Genomic DNA, 21,657 nt, shown 5'->3' with positions numbered 1-21,657 from the left:
GGAGACACGGGGAGAGAGACACGGGGTGAGAGAGACACGGGGAGAGAGACACGGGGAGAGAGACACGGGGAGAGAGACACGGGGAGAGAGACACGGGGAGAGAGAGACACGGGGTGAGAGAGACACGGGGAGAGAGACACGGGGAGAGAGACACGGGGAGAGAGAGACACGGGGAGAGAGAGACACGGGGAGAGAGAGACACGGGGTGAGAGAGACACGGGGAGAGAGACACGGGGAGAGAGACACGGGGAGAGAGAGACACGGGGAGAGAGAGACACGGGGAGAGAGACACGGGGAGAGAGACACGGGGAGAGAGAGACACGGGGAGAGAGACACGGGGGGAGAGACACGGGGAGACACGGGGAGAGAGACACGGGGAGAGAGACACGGGGAGAGAGACACGGGGAGAGAGACACGGGGAGAGAGACACGGGGAGAGAGACACGGGGAGAGAGACACGCGGAGAGAGACACGGGGAGAGAGACACGGGGAGAGAGACACGGGGAGAGAGACACGGGGAGAGAGAGACACGGGGAGAGAGACACGGGGAGAGAGAGACACGGAGAGAGACACGGGGAGAGAGAGACACGGGGAGAGAGACACGGGGAGAGAGACATGGGGAGACACGCGGAGAGAGAGAGACACGGGGAGAGAGAGACACGGGGAGAGAGAGACACGGGGAGAGAGAGACACGGGGGGAGAGAGAGACACGGGGAGAGAGACACGGGGAGAGAGACACGGGGAGAGAGACATGGGGAGACACGCGGAGAGAGAGAGACACGGGGAGAGAGAGACACGGGGGGAGAGAGACACGGGGAGAGAGAGACACGGGGGGAGAGAGAGACACGGGGAGAGAGACACGGGGAGAGAGACACGGGGAGACACGCGGAGAGAGAGAGACACGGGGAGAGAGAGACACGGGGGGAGAGAGACACGGGGAGAGAGAGAGAGACACAGGGAGACACGCGGAGAGAGAGAGACACGGGGGGAGAGAGACACGGGGAGAGAGAGAGACACGGGGAGAGACACGGGGAGACAGGCGGGGTGAGACACGCACACACACGGAGAGACATGGGGAGACACGCGGACAGAGACACGGGGGGAGAGACACGCGGGGAGAGAGAGAGACACGGGGAGAGACACGGGGAGACAAACGGAGAGAGAGAGAGACAAGCGGGGAGACACGGGGAAAGACACGGGGAGAGACAGAGACACACATGGAGAGACACACGGGGAGACACGGGAACAGAGACACACACATACAAGGACAGAGACACACACAGACACAGGGAGACACACGGGGAGACACGGGAACAGAGACACACACATACGGGGACAGAGACACACACACACACAGGGAGACACGGAAAGACACGGGAACAGAGACACACACATACGGGGACAGAGACACACACACACACAGGGAGACACACGGGGAGACACGGGGAGAGAGACACACACATACGGGGACAGAGACACACACACACAGGGAGACACACGGGGAGACACGGGGAGAGAGACACACACATACGGGGACAGAGACACACACACACACAGGGAGACACACGGGGAGACACGGGGAGAGAGACACACACATACGGGGACAGAGACACACACACACAGGGAGACACACGGGGAGACACGGGGAGAGAGACACACACGTACGGGGACAGAGACACACACACACACATGGAGACACACGGGGAGACACGGGAACAGAGACACACACATACGGGGACAGAGACACACACACACACAGGGAGACACACGGGGAGACACGGGGAGAGAGACACACACATACGGGGACAGAGACACACACACACACAGGGAGACACGGGAAGACACGGGGAGAGAGACACACACATACGGGGACAGAGACACACACACACAGGGAGACACACGGGGAGACACGGGGAGAGAGACACACACGTACGGGGACAGAGACACACACACACACATGGAGACACACGGGGAGACACGGGAACAGAGACACACACACACGGGGACAGAGACACACACACAGACACAGGGAGACACGGGGAGACACGGGAACAGAGACACACACGTACGGGGACAGAGACACACACACACACAGGGAGACACACGGGGAGACACGGGAACAGAGACACACACGTACGGGGACAGAGACACACACACACACAGGGAGACACACGGGGAGACACGGGGACAGAGACACACACGTACGGGGACAGAGACACACACACACACAGGGAGACACGGAAAGACACGGGAACAGAGACACACACACACGGGGACAGAGACACACACACAGACACAGGGAGACACACGGGGAGACACGGGGAAAGACACGGGGAGAGACAGAGACACACATGGAGAGACACACGGGAAGACACGGGAACAGAGACACACACGTACGGGGACAGAGACACACACACACACAGGGAGACACACGGGAAGACACGGGAACAGAGACACACACGTACGGGGACAGAGACACACACACACACAGGGAGACACACGGGGAGACACGGGAACAGAGACACACACGTACGGGGACAGAGACACACACACACACAGGGAGACACACGGGGAGACACGGGAACAGAGACACACACGTACGGGGACAGAGACACACACACACACAGGGAGACACACGGGGAGACACGGGAACAGAGACACACACGTACGGGGACAGAGACACACACACACACAGGGAGACACACGGGGAGACACGGGAACAGAGACACACACGTACGGGGACAGAGACACACACACACACAGGGAGACACACGGGGAGACACGGGAACAGAGACACACACGTACGGGGACAGAGACACACACACACACAGGGAGACACACGGGGAGACACGGGGAGAGAGACACACACATACGGGGACAGAGACACACACACACACAGGGAGACACACGGGGAGACACGGGAACAGAGACACACACGTACGGGGACAGAGACACACACACACACAGGGAGACACACGGGGAGACACGGGAACAGAGACACACACGTACGGGGACAGAGACACACACACACACAGGGAGACACACGGGGAGACACGGGAACAGAGACACACACGTACGGGGACAGAGACACACACACAGACACAGGGAGACACACGGGGAGACACGGGGAGAGAGAGGTATGAGGAGTCGATCTACTGCCAATTCACCACCAATTCACCACCAATTCACCACCAATTCACCACCAATTCACCACCGATTTTCTGACCACCGATCGACCGGGCGGGCAGCCTCACCGGTTCCACCAAATCTCACCGGTTCCACCAAATCTCACCGGTTCCACCAAATGTCACCGGTTCAACCAAATGTCACCGGTTCAACCAAATCTCACCGGTTCCCTCAAATCTCACCGGTTCCACCAGATCTCACCGGTTCCCCCAAATCTCACCGGTTCCCCCAAATCTCACCGGTTCCCCCAAATCTCACCGGTTCCACCAGTTCAACCAAATCTCACCGGTTCCACCAGTTCAACCAAATCTCACCGGTTCCCCCAAATCTCACCGGTTCCACCAGTTCAACCAAATCTCACCGGTTCCACCAAATCTCACCGGTTCAACCAAATCTCACCGGTTCCACCAGTTCAACCAAATCTCACCGGTTCAACCAAATCTCACCGGTTCCCCCAAATCTCACCGGTTCCCCCAAATCTCACCGGTTCCCCCAAATCTCACCGGTTCCCCCAAATCTCACCGGTTCCCCCAAATCTCACCGGTTCCCCCAAATCTCACCGGTTCCACCAGTTCAACCAAATCTCACCGGTTCCACCAGTTCAACCAAATCTCACCGGTTCCCCCAAATCTCCCCGGTTCCCCCAAATCTCCCCGGTTCCCCCAAATCTCACCGGTTCCCCCAAATCTCACCGGTTCCACCAGTTCAACCAAATCTCACCGGTTCCACCAGTTCAACCAAATCTCACCGGTTCCCCCAAATCTCCCCGGTTCCCCCAAATCTCCCCGGTTCCCCCAAATCTCACCGGTTCCCCCAAATCTCACCGGTTCCCCCAAATCTCACCGGTTCCCCCAAATCTCACCGGTTCCCCCAAATCTCCCCGGTTCCCCCAAATCTCACCGGTTCCCCAAAATCTCCCCGGTTCCCCCAAATCTCACCGGTTCCCCCAAATCTCACCGGTTCCCCCAAATCTCACCGGTTCCCCCAAATCTCCCCGGTTCCCCCAAATCTCACCGGTTCCCCCAAATCTCACCGGTTCCCCCAAATCTCCCCGGTTCCCCCAAATCTCACCGGTTCCCCCAAATCTCACCGGTTCCCCCAAATCTCCCCGGTTCCCCCAAATCTCCCCGGTTCCCCCAAATCTCACCGGTTCCCCCAAATCTCACCGGTTCCCCCAAATCTCACCGGTTCCCCCAAATCTCCCCGGTTCCCCCAAATCTCACCGGTTCCCCCAAATCTCACCGGTTCCCCCAAATCTCACCGGTTCCCCCAAATCTCACCGGTTCCACCAGTTCAACCAAATCTGACCGGTTCCCCCAAATCTCACCGGTTCCCCCAAATCTCACCGGTTCCCCCAAATCTGACCGGTTCCCCCAAATCTCACCGGTTCCCCCAAATCTCACCGGTTCCCCCAAATCTCACCGGTTCCCCCAAATCTCACCGGTTCCACCAGTTCAACCAAATCTCACCGGTTCAACCAAATCTCACCGGTTCCCCCAAATCTCACCGGTTCCCCCAAATCTCACCGGTTCCCCCAAATCTCACCGGTTCCCCCAAATCTCCCCGGTTCCCCCAAATCTCACCGGTTCCCCAAAATCTCCCCGGTTCCCCCAAATCTCACCGGTTCCCCCAAATCTCACCGGTTCCCCCAAATCTCACCGGTTCCCCCAAATCTCCCCGGTTCCCCCAAATCTCACCGGTTCCCCCAAATCTCACCGGTTCCCCCAAATCTCCCCGGTTCCCCCAAATCTCACCGGTTCCCCCAAATCTCACCGGTTCCCCCAAATCTCACCGGTTCCCCCAAATCTCCCCGGTTCCCCCAAATCTCCCCGGTTCCCCCAAATCTCACCGGTTCCCCCAAATCTCCCCGGTTCCCCCAAATCTCACCGGTTCCCCCAAATCTCACCGGTTCCCCCAAATCTCCCCGGTTCCCCCAAATCTCCCCGGTTCCCCCAAATCTCACCGGTTCCCCCAAATCTGACCGGTTCCCCCAAATCTCACCGGTTCCCCCAAATCTCCCCGGTTCCCCCAAATCTCACCGGTTCCCCCAAATCTCACCGGTTCCCCCAAATCTCACCGGTTCCCCCAAATCTCCCCGGTTCCCCCAAATCTCACCGGTTCCCCCAAATCTCACCGGTTCCCCCAAATCTCACCGGTTCCCCCAAATCTCCCCGGTTCCCCCAAATCTCACCGGTTCCCCCAAATCTCACCGGTTCCCCCAAATCTCCCCGGTTCCCCCAAATCTCCCCGGTTCCCCCAAATCTCACCGGTTCCCCCAAATCTCACCGGTTCCCCCAAATCTCACCGGTTCCCCCAAATCTCCCCGGTTCCCCCAAATCTCCCCGGTTCCCCCAAATCTCACCGGTTCCCCCAAATCTCACCGGTTCCCCCAAATCTCCCCGGTTCCCCCAAATCTCCCCGGTTCCCCCAAATCTCACCGGTTCCCCCAAATCTCACCGGTTCCCCCAAATCTCACCGGTTCCCCCAAATCTCACCGGTTCCCCCAAATCTCACCGGTTCCCCCAAATCTCCCCGGTTCCCCCAAATCTCACCGGTTCCCCCAAATCTCACCGGTTCCCCCAAATCTCACCGGTTCCCCCAAATCTCACCGGTTCCCCCAAATCTCACCGGTTCCCCCAAATCTCACCGGTTCCCCCAAATCTCACCGGTTCCACCAGTTCAACCAAATCTCACCGGTTCCCCCAAATCTCACCGGTTCCCCCAAATCTCACCGGTTCCCCCAAATCTCCCCGGTTCCCCCAAATCTCACCGGTTCCCCAAAATCTCCCCGGTTCCCCCAAATCTCACCGGTTCCCCCAAATCTCACCGGTTCCCCCAAATCTCACCGGTTCCCCCAAATCTCCCCGGTTCCCCCAAATCTCACCGGTTCCCCCAAATCTCACCGGTTCCCCCAAATCTCCCCGGTTCCCCCAAATCTCACCGGTTCCCCCAAATCTCACCGGTTCCCCCAAATCTCACCGGTTCCCCCAAATCTCCCCGGTTCCCCCAAATCTCCCCGGTTCCCCCAAATCTCACCGGTTCCCCCAAATCTCCCCGGTTCCCCCAAATCTCACCGGTTCCCCCAAATCTCACCGGTTCCCCCAAATCTCCCCGGTTCCCCCAAATCTCCCCGGTTCCCCCAAATCTCACCGGTTCCCCCAAATCTGACCGGTTCCCCCAAATCTCACCGGTTCCCCCAAATCTCCCCGGTTCCCCCAAATCTCACCGGTTCCCCCAAATCTCACCGGTTCCCCCAAATCTCACCGGTTCCCCCAAATCTCCCCGGTTCCCCCAAATCTCACCGGTTCCCCCAAATCTCACCGGTTCCCCCAAATCTCACCGGTTCCCCCAAATCTCCCCGGTTCCCCCAAATCTCACCGGTTCCCCCAAATCTCCCCGGTTCCCCCAAATCTCCCCGGTTCCCCCAAATCTCACCGGTTCCCCCAAATCTCACCGGTTCCCCCAAATCTCACCGGTTCCCCCAAATCTCCCCGGTTCCCCCAAATCTCCCCGGTTCCCCCAAATCTCACCGGTTCCCCCAAATCTCACCGGTTCCCCCAAATCTCCCCGGTTCCCCCAAATCTCCCCGGTTCCCCCAAATCTCACCGGTTCCCCCAAATCTCCCCGGTTCCCCCAAATCTCCCCGGTTCCCCCAAATCTCACCGGTTCCCCCAAATCTGACCGGTTCCCCCAAATCTCACCGGTTCCCCCAAATCTCACCGGTTCCCCCAAATCTCCCCGGTTCCCCCAAATCTCACCGGTTCCCCCAAATCTCCCCGGTTCCCCCAAATCTCACCGGTTCCCCCAAATCTCACCGGTTCCCCCAAATCTCACCGGTTCCCCCAAATCTCACCGGTTCCCCCAAATCTCCCCGGTTCCCCCAAATCTCCCCGGTTCCCCCAAATCTCACCGGTTCCCCCAAATCTCCCCGGTTCCCCCAAATCTCCCCGGTTCCCCCAAATCTCACCGGTTCCCCCAAATCTCACCGGTTCCCCCAAATCTCACCGGTTCCCCCAAATCTCCCCGGTTCCCCCAAATCTCCCCGGTTCCCCCAAATCTCACCGGTTCCCCCAAATCTCACCGGTTCCCCCAAATCTCACCGGTTCCACCAGTTCAACCAAATCTCACCGGTTCCACCAAATCTCACCGGTTCAACCAAATCTCACCGGTTCCACCAGTTCAACCAAATCTGACCGGTTCCCCCAAATCTCACCGGTTCCCCCAAATCTCACCGGTTCCCCCAAATCTCACCGGTTCCACCAGTTCAACCAAATCTCACCGGTTCCCCCAAATCTCACCGGTTCCCCCAAATCTCACCGGTTCCCCCAAATCTCACCGGGGGGACACAAGCCGAGAGCTTCATAGGTGATGAGCTCGTTAGCGGAGAAACAGTCGTGCAGTTCGATGAGCTGAATGTCGCTGGGGCTGAGTCCGCAGTCGGAAAACGCTCGCTCAGCTGCACGACGCGTCATGTCGTAGCCCACCTACAACCACAACCACCACAACCACCGCCACAACAATAACCACAACTATAGCCACAACTATAGCCACAACTATAGCCACAACAATGACTACAACAACGACCACAACAATCACTACAACCACAAGTAGAACGCTCACTCAGCCGCACGACGCGTCATGTTGTAGCCCACCTACAACCACAACAACTATAACCACAACAATTACTACAACAACAACCACAACAACAACTACAACAACAACAACAACAACAACCACAACAACAACTACAACAACAACAACAACTACAACAACAACTACAACAACAACTACAACAACTACAACAACAACAACCACAACAACAACTACAACAACAACAACCACAACAACAACAACAACCACAACTACAACAACAACCACAACAACAACAACAACCACAACTACAACAACAACAACCACAACTACAACAACAACAACAACTACAACAACAACAACAACAACCACAACAACCACAACTACCACAACAACAACAACAACAACCACAACAACAACTACAACAACAACCACAACAACAACAACAACAACCACAACAACAACAACAACAACAACAACCACAACTACAACAACAACTACAACAACTACAACAACAACAACAACCACAACTACAACAACAACAACAACCACAACAACAACTACAACAACAACCACAACAACAACTACAACAACAACAACTACAACAACAACAACAACAACAACCACAACTACAACAACAACAACAACTACAACAACAACAACAACTACAACAACAACAACTACAACAACAACAACAACAACAACCACAACTACAACAACAACAACAACTACAACAACAACAACAACAACCACAACAACAACTACAACAACAACAACCACAACAACAACAACTACAACAACAACTACAACAACTACAACAACAACAACCACAACAACAACAACTACAACAACCACAACAACAACAACTACAACAACAACAACAACCACCACTACTAACTCCTACCACCACCACAACCACCATGTCTGTGTCTCTGTGTCTCTCTGTGTCTCTCTGTGTCTCTCTCTGTGTCTCTCTGTGTCTCTGTGTCTCTCTGTGTCTCTGTGTGTGTCTCTCTGTGTCTCTGTGTGTCTCTGTGTCTCTCTGTGTGTCTCTGTGTGTCTCTGTGAGTCTCTCTGTCTCTGTGTGTCTCTCTGTGTCTCTGTGTCTCTCTGTCTCTGTCTGTCTCTGTGTGTCTCTGTGTGTCTCTGTGTGTCTCTCTGTGTGTCTCTCTGTGTGTCTCTGTGTCTCTGTGTGTCTCTGTGTGTCTCTGTGTCTCTGTGAGTCTCTCTGTCTCTGTGTGTCTCTCTGTGTCTCTGTGTCTCTCTGTCTCTGTCTGTCTCTGTGTGTCTCTGTGTGTCTCTGTGTGTCTCTCTCTGTGTCTCTCTCTGTGTCTCTCTGTCTCTGTGTCTCTCTGTGTCTCTCTGTCTCTCTGTGTGTCTCTGTGTCTCTGTGTCTCTGTGTGTCTCTGTGTCTCTCTGTGTCTCTCTGTGTCTCTCTCTGTGTCTCTCTGTCTCTGTGTGTCTCTGTGTGTCTCTGTGTCTCTCTGTGTGTCTCTCTGTGTCTCTGTGTGTGTCTCTGTGTGTCTCTGTGTCTCTCTGTGTGTCTCTGTGTGTGTCTCTGTGTGTCTCTGTGTGTCTCTGTGTGTCTCTGTGTGTCTCTGTGTCTCTCTGTGTGTCTCTCTGTGTGTCTCTGTGTCTCTCTGTGTGTCTCTCTGTGTGTCTCTGTGTGTCTCTCTGTGTCTCTCTGTGTCTCTGTGTCTCTCTGTGTCTCTGTGTCTCTCTCTCTGTCTCTGTGTCTCTGTGTCTCTCTGTGTGTCTCTCTGTGTGTGTCTCTGTGTCTCTCTCTGTGTCTCTGTGTCTCTCTCTGTGTCTCTGTGTCTCTCTCTGTCTCTCTCTGTGTCTCTCTGTGTCTCTGTGTCTCTCTGTCTCTGTGTCTCTCTGTGTGTCTGTGTGTTTCTCTCTCTGTGTCTCTGTGTCTCTCTGTGTGTCTCTGTGTCTCTCTCTGTGTCTCTCTGTCTCTGTGTCTCTGTGTGTGTCTCACCAGGTTCATGGCGCTGTTTGAGTTGAACGTGGTGGCCGTGTCTGTCTGCATCACCATGGCGAGGATCTCCACGGCGCGTGTCTCCAGGGAGTGGAGTCGGACAAACGACTCGGACACAAGCACGGCAGCAGCAGAGCCGTCGGACGTGGGGCTGGGCAGAGAGACACGGAGTGAGACAGACACGCAGAGAGACACGGGGAGTGTGAGAGAGAGAGAGAGACACGGGGAGAGAGACACGCGGAGAGACACGAAGAGAGAGACACAGAGAGACAGGGAGACACGGGGAGAGAGACACACGCGGAGTGAGACACGCAGACAGAGAGACACGGGGAGAGAGAGACACAGAGAGACACGGAGAGACAGAGAGACAGAGAGACACAGAGACACGGGGAGAGAGACACGGGGAGAGACAGAGAGAGAGACACGGGGAGAGACACACGGGGAGTAGTTAGTGTACTAGTTAGTGTACTAGTTAGTGTGCTAGTTAGTGTGCTAGTTAGTGTACTAGTTAGTGTACTAGTTAGTGTACTAGTTAGTGTACTAGTTAGTGTACTAGTTAGTGTGCTAGTTAGTGTGCTAGTTAGTGTACTAGTTAGTGTACTAGTTAGTGTGCTAGTTAGTGTGCTAGTTAGTGTACTAGTTAGTGTACTAGTTAGTGTACTAGTTAGTGTGCTAGTTAGTGTACTAGTTAGTGTGCTAGTTAGTGTGCTAGTTAGTGTACTAGTTAGTGTGCTAGTTAGTGTGCTAGTTAGTGTGCTAGTTAGTGTACTAGTTAGTGTACTAGTTAGTGTGCTAGTTAGTGTGCTAGTTAGTGTGCTAGTTAGTGTGCTAGTTAGTGTACTAGTTAGTGTGCTAGTTAGTGTACTAGTTAGTGTGCTAGTTAGTGTGCTAGTTAGTGTGCTAGTTAGTGTGCTAGTTAGTGTGCTAGTTAGTGTGCTAGTTAGTGTGCTAGTTAGTGTACTAGTTAGTGTACTAGTGTACTAGTTAGTGTACTAGTTAGTGTGCTAGTTAGTGTGCTAGTGTACTAGTTAGTGTGCTAGTTAGTGTACTAGTGTACTAGTTAGTGTGCTAGTTAGTGTGCTAGTTAGTGTGCTAGTGTACTAGTTAGTGTGCTAGTTAGTGTACTAGTGTACTAGTTAGTGTACTAGTTAGTGTGCTAGTTAGTGTGCTAGTTAGTGTACTAGTTAGTGTACTAGTTAGTGTACTAGTTAGTGTACTAGTGTACTAGTTAGCTAGTTAGTGTGCTAGTTAGTGTGCTAGTTAGTGTGCTAGTGTACTAGTTAGTGTGCTAGTTAGTGTGCTAGTGTACTAGTTAGTGTGCTAGTTAGTGTACTAGTGTACTAGTTAGTGTACTAGTTAGTGTGCTAGTTAGTGTGCTAGTTAGTGTACTAGTGTGCTAGTTAGTGTGCTAGTTAGTGTACTAGTTAGTGTGCTAGTTAGTGTACTAGTGTACTAGTTAGTGTACTAGTTAGTGTACTAGTTAGTGTGCTAGTTAGTGTGCTAGTTAGTGTGCTAGTTAGTGTGCTAGTTAGTGTTACTAGTTAGTATACTAGTTAGTGTACTAGTGTACTAGTTAGTGTGCTAGTTAGTGTACTAGTGTACTAGTTAGTGTGCTAGTTAGTGTGCTAGTTAGTGTGCTAGTTAGTGTGCTAGTGTATTAGTTAGTGTGCTAGTTAGTGTGCTAGTTAGTGTGCTAGTTAGTGTGCTAGTTAGTGTGCTAGTTAGTGTACTAGTTAGTGTACTAGTTAGTGTGCTAGTTAGTGTGCTAGTTAGTGTACTAGTTAGTGTGCTAGTTAGTGTACTAGTTAGTGTACTAGTTAGTGTGCTAGTTAGTGTACTAGTTAGTGTGCTAGTTAGTGTACTAGTTAGTGTACTAGTTAGTGTACTAGTTAGTGTACTAGTTAGTGTGCTAGTTAGTGTGCTAGTTAGTGTGCTAGTTAGTGTACTAGTTAGTGTACTAGTTAGTGTGCTAGTTAGTGTACTAGTTAGTGTGCTAGTTAGTGTGCTAGTTAGTGTACTAGTTAGTGTACTAGTTAGTGTGCTAGTTAGTGTGCTAGTTAGTGTGCTAGTTAGTGTACTAGTTAGTGTGCTAGTTAGTGTGCTAGTTAGTGTACTAGTTAGTGTGCTAGTTAGTGTACTAGTGTACTAGTGTACTAGTTAGTGTACTAGTTAGTGTGCTAGTTAGTGTGCTAGTTAGTGTGCTAGTTAGTGTGCTAGTTAGTGTGCTAGTTAGTGTGCTAGTTAGTGTGCTAGTTAGTGTGCTAGTTAGTGTACTAGTTAGTGTACTAATTAGTGTGCTAGTTAACTAGTTAGTGTACTAGTTAGTGTGCTAGTTAGTGTACTAGTTAGTGTGCTAGTTAGTGTGCTAGTTAGTGTGCTAGTTAGTGTACTAGTTAGTGTACTAGTTAGTGTACTAGTTAGTGTACTAGTTAGTGTGCTAGTTAGTGTACTAGTTAGTGTACTAGTTAACTAGTTAGTGTACTAGTTAGTGTACTAGTTAACTAGTTAGTGTACTAGTTAGTGTACTAGTTAGTGTGCTAGTTAGTGTGCTAGTTAGTGTGCTAGTTAGTGTACTAGTTAGTGTGCTAGTTAGTGTGCTAATTAGTGTACTAGTTAGTGTACTAGTTAGTGTACTAGTTAGTGTGCTAGTTAGTGTGCTAGTTAGTGTGCTAGTTAGTGTACTAGTTAGTGTGCTAGTTAGTGTGCTAGTTAGTGTACTAGTTAGTGTGCTAGTTAGTGTGCTAGTTAGTGTGCTAGTTAGTGTGCTAGTTAGTGTGCTAGTTAGTGTACTAGTTAGTGTGCTAGTTAGTGTACTAGTTAACTAGTTAGTGTGCTAGTTAGTGTACTAGTTAGTGTGCTAGTTAGTGTGCTAGTTAGTGTACTAGTTAGTGTACTAGTTAGTGTACTAGTTAGTGTGCTAGTTAGTGTGCTAGTTAGTGTACTAGTTAGTGTACTAGTTAGTGTGCTAGTTAGTGTACTAGTTAGTGTGCTAGTTAGTGTGCTAGTTAGTGTACTAGTTAGTGTACTAGTTAGTGTACTAGTTAGTGTACTAGTTAGTGTGCTAGTTAGTGTGCTAGTTAGTGTGCTAGTTAGTGTGCTAGTTAGTGTACTAGTTAGTGTGCTAGTTAGTGTGCTAGTTAGTGTGCTAGTTAGTGTGCTAGTTAGTGTACTAGTTAGTGTGCTAGTTAGTGTGCTAGTTAGTGTGCTAGTTAGTGTGCTAGTTAGTGTACTAGTTAGTGTGCTAGTTAGTGTGCTAGTTAGTGTACTAGTTAGTGTGCTAGTTAGTGTACTAGTGTACTAGTGTACTAGTTAGTGTGCTAGTTAGTGTGCTAGTTAGTGTGCTAGTTAGTGTGCTAGTTAGTGTGCTAGTTAGTGTGCTAGTTAGTGTGCTAGTTAGTGTGCTAGTTAGTGTACTAATTAGTGTGCTAGTTAACTAGTTAGTGTACTAGTTAGTGTGCTAGTTAGTGTACTAGTTAGTGTGCTAGTTAGTGTGCTAGTTAGTGTGCTAGTTAGTGTACTAGTTAGTGTACTAGTTAGTGTACTAGTTAATGTGCTAGTTAGTGTACTAGTTAGTGTACTAGTTAACTAGTTAGTGTACTAGTTAGTGTACTAGTTAACTAGTTAGTGTACTAGTTAGTGTACTAGTTAGTGTGCTAGTTAGTGTGCTAGTTAGTGTGCTAGTTAGTGTACTAGTTAGTGTGCTAGTTAGTGTGCTAATTAGTGTACTAGTTAGTGTACTAGTTAGTGTACTAGTTAGTGTGCTAGTTAGTGTGCTAGTTAGTGTGCTAGTTAGTGTGCTAGTTAGTGTGCTAGTTAGTGTACTAGTTAGTGTACTAGTTAGTGTACTAGTTAGTGTGCTAGTTAGTGTGCTAGTTAGTGTACTAGTTAGTGTACTAGTTAGTGTGCTAGTTAGTGTACTAGTTAGTGTGCTAGTTAGTGTGCTAGTTAGTGTACTAGTTAGTGTACTAGTTAGTGTACTAGTTAGTGTACTAGTTAGTGTACTAGTTAGTGTGCTAGTTAGTGTGCTAGTTAGTGTACTAGTTAGTGTACTAGTTAGTGTACTAGTTAGTGTACTAGTTAGTGTACTAGTTAGTGTGCTAGTTAGTGTACTAGTTAGTGTGCTAGTTAGTGTACTAGTTAGTGTACTAGTTAGTGTACTAGTTAGTGTGCTAGTTAGTGTACTAGTTAGTGTACTAGTTAGTGTGCTAGTTAGTGTACTAGTTAGTGTACTAGTTAGTGTACTAGTTAGTGTACTAGTTAGTGTACTAGTTAGTGTGCTAGTTAGTGTACTAGTTAGTGTACTAGTTAGTGTACTAGTTAGTGTGCTAGTTAGTGTACTAGTTAGTGTGCTAGTTAGTGTACTAGTGTACTAGTGTACTAGTTAGTGTACTAGTTAGTGTGCTAGTTAGTGTGCTAGTTAGTGTGCTAGTTAGTGTACTAGTTAGTGTGCTAGTTAGTGTGCTAGTTAGTGTACTAGTTAGTGTGCTAGTTAGTGTACTAGTGTACTAGTGTACTAGTTAGTGTGCTAGTTAGTGTGCTAGTTAGTGTGCTAGTTAGTGTGCTAGTTAGTGTGCTAGTTAGTGTACTAGTTAGTGTGCTAGTTAGTGTACTAGTTAGTGTGCTAGTTAGTGTACTAGTGTACTAGTGTACTAGTTAGTGTACTAGTTAGTGTGCTAGTTAGTGTGCTAGTTAACTAGTTAGTGTGCTAGTTAGTGTGCTAGTTAGTGTGCTAGTTAGTGTGCTAGTTAGTGTGCTAGTTAGTGTGCTAGTTAGTGTACTAGTTAGTGTGCTAGTTAGTGTACTAGTTAACTAGTTAGTGTACTAGTTAGTGTACTAGTTAGTGTGCTAGTTAGTGTACTAGTTAGTGTGCTAGTTAGTGTGCTAGTTAGTGTACTAGTTAGTGTACTAGTTAGTGTGCTAGTTAGTGTGCTAGTTAGCTAGTTAGTGTGCTAGTTAACTAGTTAGTGTACTAGTTAGTGTACTAGTTAGTGTACTAGTTAGTGTGCTAGTTAGTGTACTAGTTAGTGTACTAGTTAGTGTGCTAGTTAGTGTGCTAGTTAGTGTGCTAGTTAGTGTGCTAGTTAGTGTACTAGTTAGTGTACTAGTTAACTAGTTAGTGTACTAGTTAGTGTACTAGTTAACTAGTTAGTGTACTAGTTAGTGTACTAGTTAGTGTGCTAGTTAGTGTGCTAGTTAGTGTACTAGTTAGTGTACTAGTTAGTGTGCTAGTTAGTGTACTAGTTAGTGTGCTAGTTAGCTAGTTAGTGTGCTAGTTAGTGTACTAGTTAGTGTACTAGTTAGTGTACTAGTTAGTGTGCTAGTTAGTGTGCTAGTTAGCTAGTTAGTGTGCTAGTTAACTAGTTAGTGTACTAGTTAGTGTACTAGTTAGTGTACTAGTTAGTGTGCTAGTTAGCTAGTTAGTGTGCTAGTTAGTGTACTAGTTAGTGTGCTAGTTAACTAGTTAGTGTGCTAGTTAGTGTGCTAGTTAGTGTGCTAGTTAGCTAGTTAGTGTGCTAGTTAGTGTACTAGTTAGTGTACTAGTTAGTGTACTAGTTAGTGTGCTAGTTAGTGTGCTAGTTAGTGTGCTAGTTAGTGTACTAGTTAGTGTACTAGTTAGTGTACTAGTTAGTGTGCTAGTTAGTGTACTAGTTAGTGTGCTAGTTAGTGTGCTAGTTAGTGTACTAGTTAGTGTACTAGTTAGTGTACTAGTTAGTGTGCTAGTTAGTGTGCTAGTTAGTGTGCTAGTTAGTGTACTAGTTAGTGTACTAGTTAGTGTACTAGTTAGTGTACTAGTTAGTGTGCTAGTTAGTGTGCTAGTTAGTGTGCTAGTTAGTGTACTAGTTAGTGTACTAGTTAGTGTACTAGTTAGTGTACTAGTTAGTGTGCTAGTTAGTGTACTAGTTAGTGTACTAGTTAGTGTACTAGTTAGTGTGCTAGTTAGTGTGCTAGTTAGTGTGCTAGTTAGTGTGCTAGTTAGTGTGCTAGTTAGTGTACTAGTTAGTGTACTAGTTAGTGTACTAGTTAGTGTACTAGTTAGTGTACTAATTAGCTAGTTAGTGTACTAGTTAGTGTTACTAGTTAGTTAACTAGTTAGTGTGCTAGTTAGTGTACTAGTTAGTGTACTAGTTAGTGTACTAGTTAGTGTGCTAGTTAGTGTGCTAGTTAGTGTACTAGTTAGTGTACTAGTTAGTGTACTAGTTAGTGTGCTAGTTAGTGTGCTAGTTAGTGTGCTAGTTAGTGTGCTAGTTAGTGTACTAGTTAGTGTACTAGTTAACTAGTTAGTGTGCTAGTTAGTGTGCTAGTTAGTGTGCTAGTTAGTGTACTAGTTAGTGTACTAGTTAGTGTGCTAGTTAGTGTGCTAGTTAGTGTGCTAGTTAGTGTACTAGTTAGTGTGCTAGTTAGTGTGCTAGTTAGTGTACTAGTTAGTGTGCTAGTTAGTGTGCTAGTTAGTGTACTAGTTAGTGTGCTAGTTAGTGTGCTAGTTAGTGTACTAGTTAGTGTGCTAGTTAGTGTGCTAGTTAGTGTACTAATTAGCTAGTTAGTGTGCTAGTTAGTGTTACTAGTTAGTTAACTAGTTAGTGTACTAGTTAGTGTACTAGTTAGTGTACTAGTTAGTGTGCTAGTTAGTGTGCTAGTTAGTGTGCTAGTTAGTGTGCTAGTTAGTGTACTAGTTAGTGTACTAGTTAGTGTACTAGTTAGTGTACTAGTTAGTGTACTAGTTAGTGTACTAGTTAGTGTGCTAGTTAGTGTACTAGTTAGTGTACTAGTTAGTGTACTAGTTAGTGTGCTAGTTAGTGTACTAGTTAGTGTGCTAGTTAGTGTACTAGTTAGTGTACTAGTTAGTGTACTAGTTAGTGTACTAGTTAGTGTGCTAGTTAGTGTACTAGTTAGTGTACTAGTTAACTAGTTAGTGTGCTAGTTAGTGTACTAGTTAGTGTGCTAGTTAGTGTACTAGTTAGTGTACTAGTTAGTGTACTAGTTAGTGTGCTAGTTAGTGTACTAGTTAACTAGTTAGTGTGCTAGTTAGTGTACTAGTTAACTAGTTAGTGTGCTAGTTAGTGTACTAGTTAGTGTGCTAGTTAGTGTACTAGTTAGTGTACTAGTTAGTGTACTAGTTAGTGTGCTAGTTAGTGTACTAGTTAACTAGTTAGTGTGCTAGTTAGTGTACTAGTTAGTGTGCTAGTTAGTGTACTAGTTAGTGTACTAGTTAGTGTACTAGTTAGTGTGCTAGTTAGTGTACTAGTTAACTAGTTAGTGTGCTAGTTAGTGTACTAGTTAGTGTGCTAGTTAGTGTACTAGTTAGTGTGCTAGTTAGTGTACTAGTTAACTAGTTAGTGTGCTAGTTAGTGTGCTAGTTAGTGTACTAGTTAGTGTACTAGTTAGTGTACTAGTTAGTGTACTAGTTAGTGTACTAGTTACCAGCACTGCAGGAGGGTGAGGAAGTCGCTGACTGGGCGCGAGTTGAGAATGTCGTCCACGGAGAACTCGTCCTGACACTGAGACAGACTTCAACACAACCACGTCAACTAGTTAACTAGTTAACTAGCTTAACTAACTAGCACACTAACTAGCACACTAACTAGTACACTAACTAGCACACTAACTAGTACACTAACTAGTACACTAACTAGCACACTAACTAGCACACTAACTAGTACACTAACTAGCACACTAACTAGCACACTAACTAGCACACTAACTAGCACACTAACTAGTACACTAACTAGCACACTAACTAGCACACTAACTAGCACACTAACTAGCACACTAACTAGTACACTAACTAGCACACTAACTAGTACACTAACTAGAACACTACCTAGCTTAACTAGCACACTAACTAGCACACTAACTAGCACACTAACTAGCACACTAACTAGTATACTAACTAGCACACTAACTAGCACACTAACTAGCACACTAACTAGTACACTAACTAGCACACTAACTAGTTAACTAGTACACTAACTAGCACACTAACTAGTACACTAACTAGCACACTAACTATTACACTAACTAGTACACTAACTAGCACACTAACTAGTACACTAACTAGCTTAACTAGCACACTAACTAGCACACTAACTAGCACACTAACTAGTACACTAACTAGCACACTAACTAGCACACTAACTAGCACACTAACTAGTACACTAACTAGTACACTAACTAGTACACTAACTAGCACACTAACTAGTACACTAACTAGCACACTAACTAGTACACTAACTAGCACACTAACTAGTACACTAACTAGCACACTAACTAGCACACTAACTAGCACACTAACTAGCACACTAACTAGCACACTAACTAGTACACTAACTAGCACACTAACTAGCTTAACTAACTAGTACACTAACTAGCACACTAACTAGCACACTAACTAGCACACTAACTAGCACACTAACTAGCTTAACTAACTAGTACACTAACTAGTACACTAACTAGTACACTAACTAGCACACTAACTAGCACACTAACTAGTACACTAACTAGTACACTAACTAGCACACTAACTAGTACACTAACTAGTACACTAACTAGTACACTAACTAGCACACTAACTAGCACACTAACTAGTACACTAACTAGCACACTAACTAGTTAACTAGTACACTAACTAGCACACTAACTAGTACACTAACTAGTACACTAACTAGCACACTAACTAGTAAACTAACTAGCACACTAACTAGTACACTAACTAGCACACTAACTAGCACACTAACTAGTACACTAACTAGCACACTAACTAGCACACTAACTAGCACACTAACTAGTACACTAACTAGTATACTAACTAGTATACTAACTAGTACACTAACTAGCACACTAACTAGTACACTAACTAGTATACTAACTAGTACACTAACTAGTACACTAACTAGTACACTAACTAGCACACTAACTAGTACACTAACTAGCACACTAACTAGTACACTAACTAGTACACTAACTAGTACACTAACTAGTACACTAACTAGTACACTAACTAGCACACTAACTAGTACACTAACTAGTACACTAACTAGCACACTAACTAGTACACTAACTAGTACACTAACTAGTACACTAACTAGCACACTAACTAGTACACTAACTAGCACACTAACTAGTACACTAACTAGTACACTAACTAGCACACTAACTAGTACACTAACTAGTACACTAACTAGTACACTAACTAGCACACTAACTAGTACACTAACTAGCACACTAACTAGTACACTAACTAGTACACTAACTAGCACACTAACTAGCACACTAACTAGCACACTAACTAGTACACTAACTAGTACACTAACTAGCACACTAACTAGCACACTAACTAGTACACTAACTAGCACACTAACTAGTACACTAACTAGCACACTAACTAGTACACTAACTAGCACACTAACTAGCACACTAACTAGTACACTAACTAGCACACTAACTAGTACACTAACTAGTACACTAACTAGTACACTAACTAGCACACTAACTAGCACACTAACTAGCGCACTAACTAGTACACTAACTAGTACACTAACTAGCTTAACTAGCACACTAACTAGTACACTAACTAGCGCACTAACTAGTACACTAACTAGTACACTAACTAGTACACTAACTAGTACACTAACTAGCACACTAACTAGTACACTAACTAGTACACTAACTAGTACACTAACTAGCACACTAACTAGTACACTAACTAGCTTAACTAGCACACTAACTAGTACACTAACTAATACACTAACTAGCACACTAACTAGTACACTAACTAGTACACTAACTAGTACACTAACTAGCTTAACTAGCACACTAACTAGTACACTAACTAGCACACTAACTAGTACACTAACTAGCACACTAACTAGTACACTAACTAGCTTAACTAGCACACTAACTAGTACACTAACTAGTACACTAACTAGCACACTAACTAGTACACTAACTAGTACACTAACTAGTACACTAACTAGCACACTAACTAGTACACTAACTAGTACACTAACTAGTACACTAACTAGCACACTAACTAGTACACTAACTAGCTTAACTAGCGCACTAACTAGTACACTAACTAACACACTAACTAGCACACTAACTAGCACACTAACTAGCACACTAACTAGTACACTAACTAGTACACTAACTAGCACACTAACTAGCACACTAACTAGTATACTAACTAGTACACTAACTAGTACACTAACTAGTACACTAACTAGTACACTGACTAGTACACTAGCACACTAACTAGCACACTAACTAGCACACTAACTAGCACACTAACTAGCACACTAACTAGTACACTAACTAGCACACTAACTAGTACACTAACTAGCACACTAACTAGCACACTAACTAGTATACTAACTAGTACACTAACTAGTACACTAACTAGCACACTAACTAGTACACTAACTAGCACACTAACTAGTACACTAACTAACACACTAACTAGCACACTAACTAGCACACTAACTAGCACACTAACTAGCACACTAACTAGTACACTAACTAGCACACTAACTAGCACACTAACTAGCACACTAACTAGCACACTAACTAGCACACTAACTAGTACACTAACTAGCACACTAACTAGTACACTAACTAACACACTAACTAGCACACTAACTAGCACACTAACTAGCACACTAACTAGTACACTAACTAGTACACTAACTAGCACACTAACTAGCACACTAACTAGTATACTAACTAGTACACTAACTAGTACACTAACTAGTACACTAACTAGTACACTGACTAGTACACTAGCACACTAACTAGCACACTAACTAGCACACTAACTAGCACACTAACTAGCACACTAACTAGCACACTAACTAGCACACTAACTAGTACACTAACTAGTACACTAACTAGTACACTAACTAGCACACTAACTAGTACACTAACTAGCACACTAACTAGCACACTAACTAGCACACTAACTAGTACACTAACTAGTACACTAACTAGTACACTAACTAGTACACTAACTAGTACACTAGCACACTAACTAGTACACTAACTAGTACACTAACTAGTACACGAACTAGCACACTAACTAGTACACTAACTAGCACACTAACTAGCACACTAACTAGCACACTAACTAGTACACTAACTAGTACACTAACTAGTACACTAGCACACTAACTAGTACACTAACTAGCACACTAACTAGCACACTAACTAGCACACTAACTAGTACACTAACTAGTACACTAACTAGTACACTAGCACACTAACTAGTACACTAACTAGCACACTAACTAGCACACTAACTAGCACACTAACTAGCACACTAACTAGCACACTAACTAGCACACTAACTAGTACACTAACTAGTACACTAGCACACTAACTAGTACACTAACTAGTACACTAACTAGTACACTAACTAGTACACTAACTAGCACACTAACTAGCACACTAACTAGCACACTAACTAGTACACTAACTAGTACACTAACTAGTACACTAGCACACTAACTAGCACACTAACTAGCACACTAACTAGCACACTAACTAGTACACTAACTAGTACACTAGCACACTAACTAGTACACTAACTAGCACACTAACTAGTACACTAACTAGTACACTAACTAGTACACTCACTAGTACACTAGCACACTAACTAGCACACTAACTAGCACACTAACTAGTACACTAACTAGCACACTAACTAGTAACTAGTACACTAACTAGTACACTAACTAGTACACTAACTAGTACACTACACACTAACTAGTACACTAGCACACTAACTAGTACACTAACTAGTACACTAACTAGTACACTAACTAGCACACTAACTAGTACACTAACTAGTACACTAACTAGCACACTAGTACACTAACTAGTACACTAACTAGTACACTAACTAGTACACTA

The 21,657-nt window shown here is 46.1% G+C and overlaps 1 protein-coding gene across 1 annotated transcript in view; it reads right to left on the bottom strand.

Annotated features, from left to right (window-relative positions):
* Positions 1–17,256, bottom strand: part of SCP2 (sterol carrier protein 2) — a gene marked incomplete at its 3' end in the record, with an annotated part of 33,893 nt that extends 16,637 nt beyond the window's left edge. Inside the window, exons 1-3 of the mRNA XM_078885626.1 lie at positions 17,176–17,256; positions 9,757–9,907; positions 7,522–7,669 (exon numbers count right to left, since the gene is read on the bottom strand). Coding sequence (XP_078741752.1) covers positions 7,522–7,669; positions 9,757–9,813 — 205 coding nt within the window. The remainder of the gene's footprint in view (positions 1–7,521; positions 7,670–9,756; positions 9,908–17,175) is intronic.
* Positions 17,257–21,657: the final 4,401 nt, after the last annotated feature.

The sequence above is a fragment of the Lampetra fluviatilis genome, unplaced genomic scaffold (genome assembly GCF_964198595.1).
Source record: "Lampetra fluviatilis unplaced genomic scaffold, kcLamFluv1.1 SCAFFOLD_703, whole genome shotgun sequence".
NCBI lineage: Eukaryota > Metazoa > Chordata > Hyperoartia > Petromyzontiformes > Petromyzontidae > Lampetra > Lampetra fluviatilis.
The sequence above is the reverse complement of the archived record's forward strand: the minus strand, read 5'-3'. Positions and strand labels throughout refer to the sequence as shown.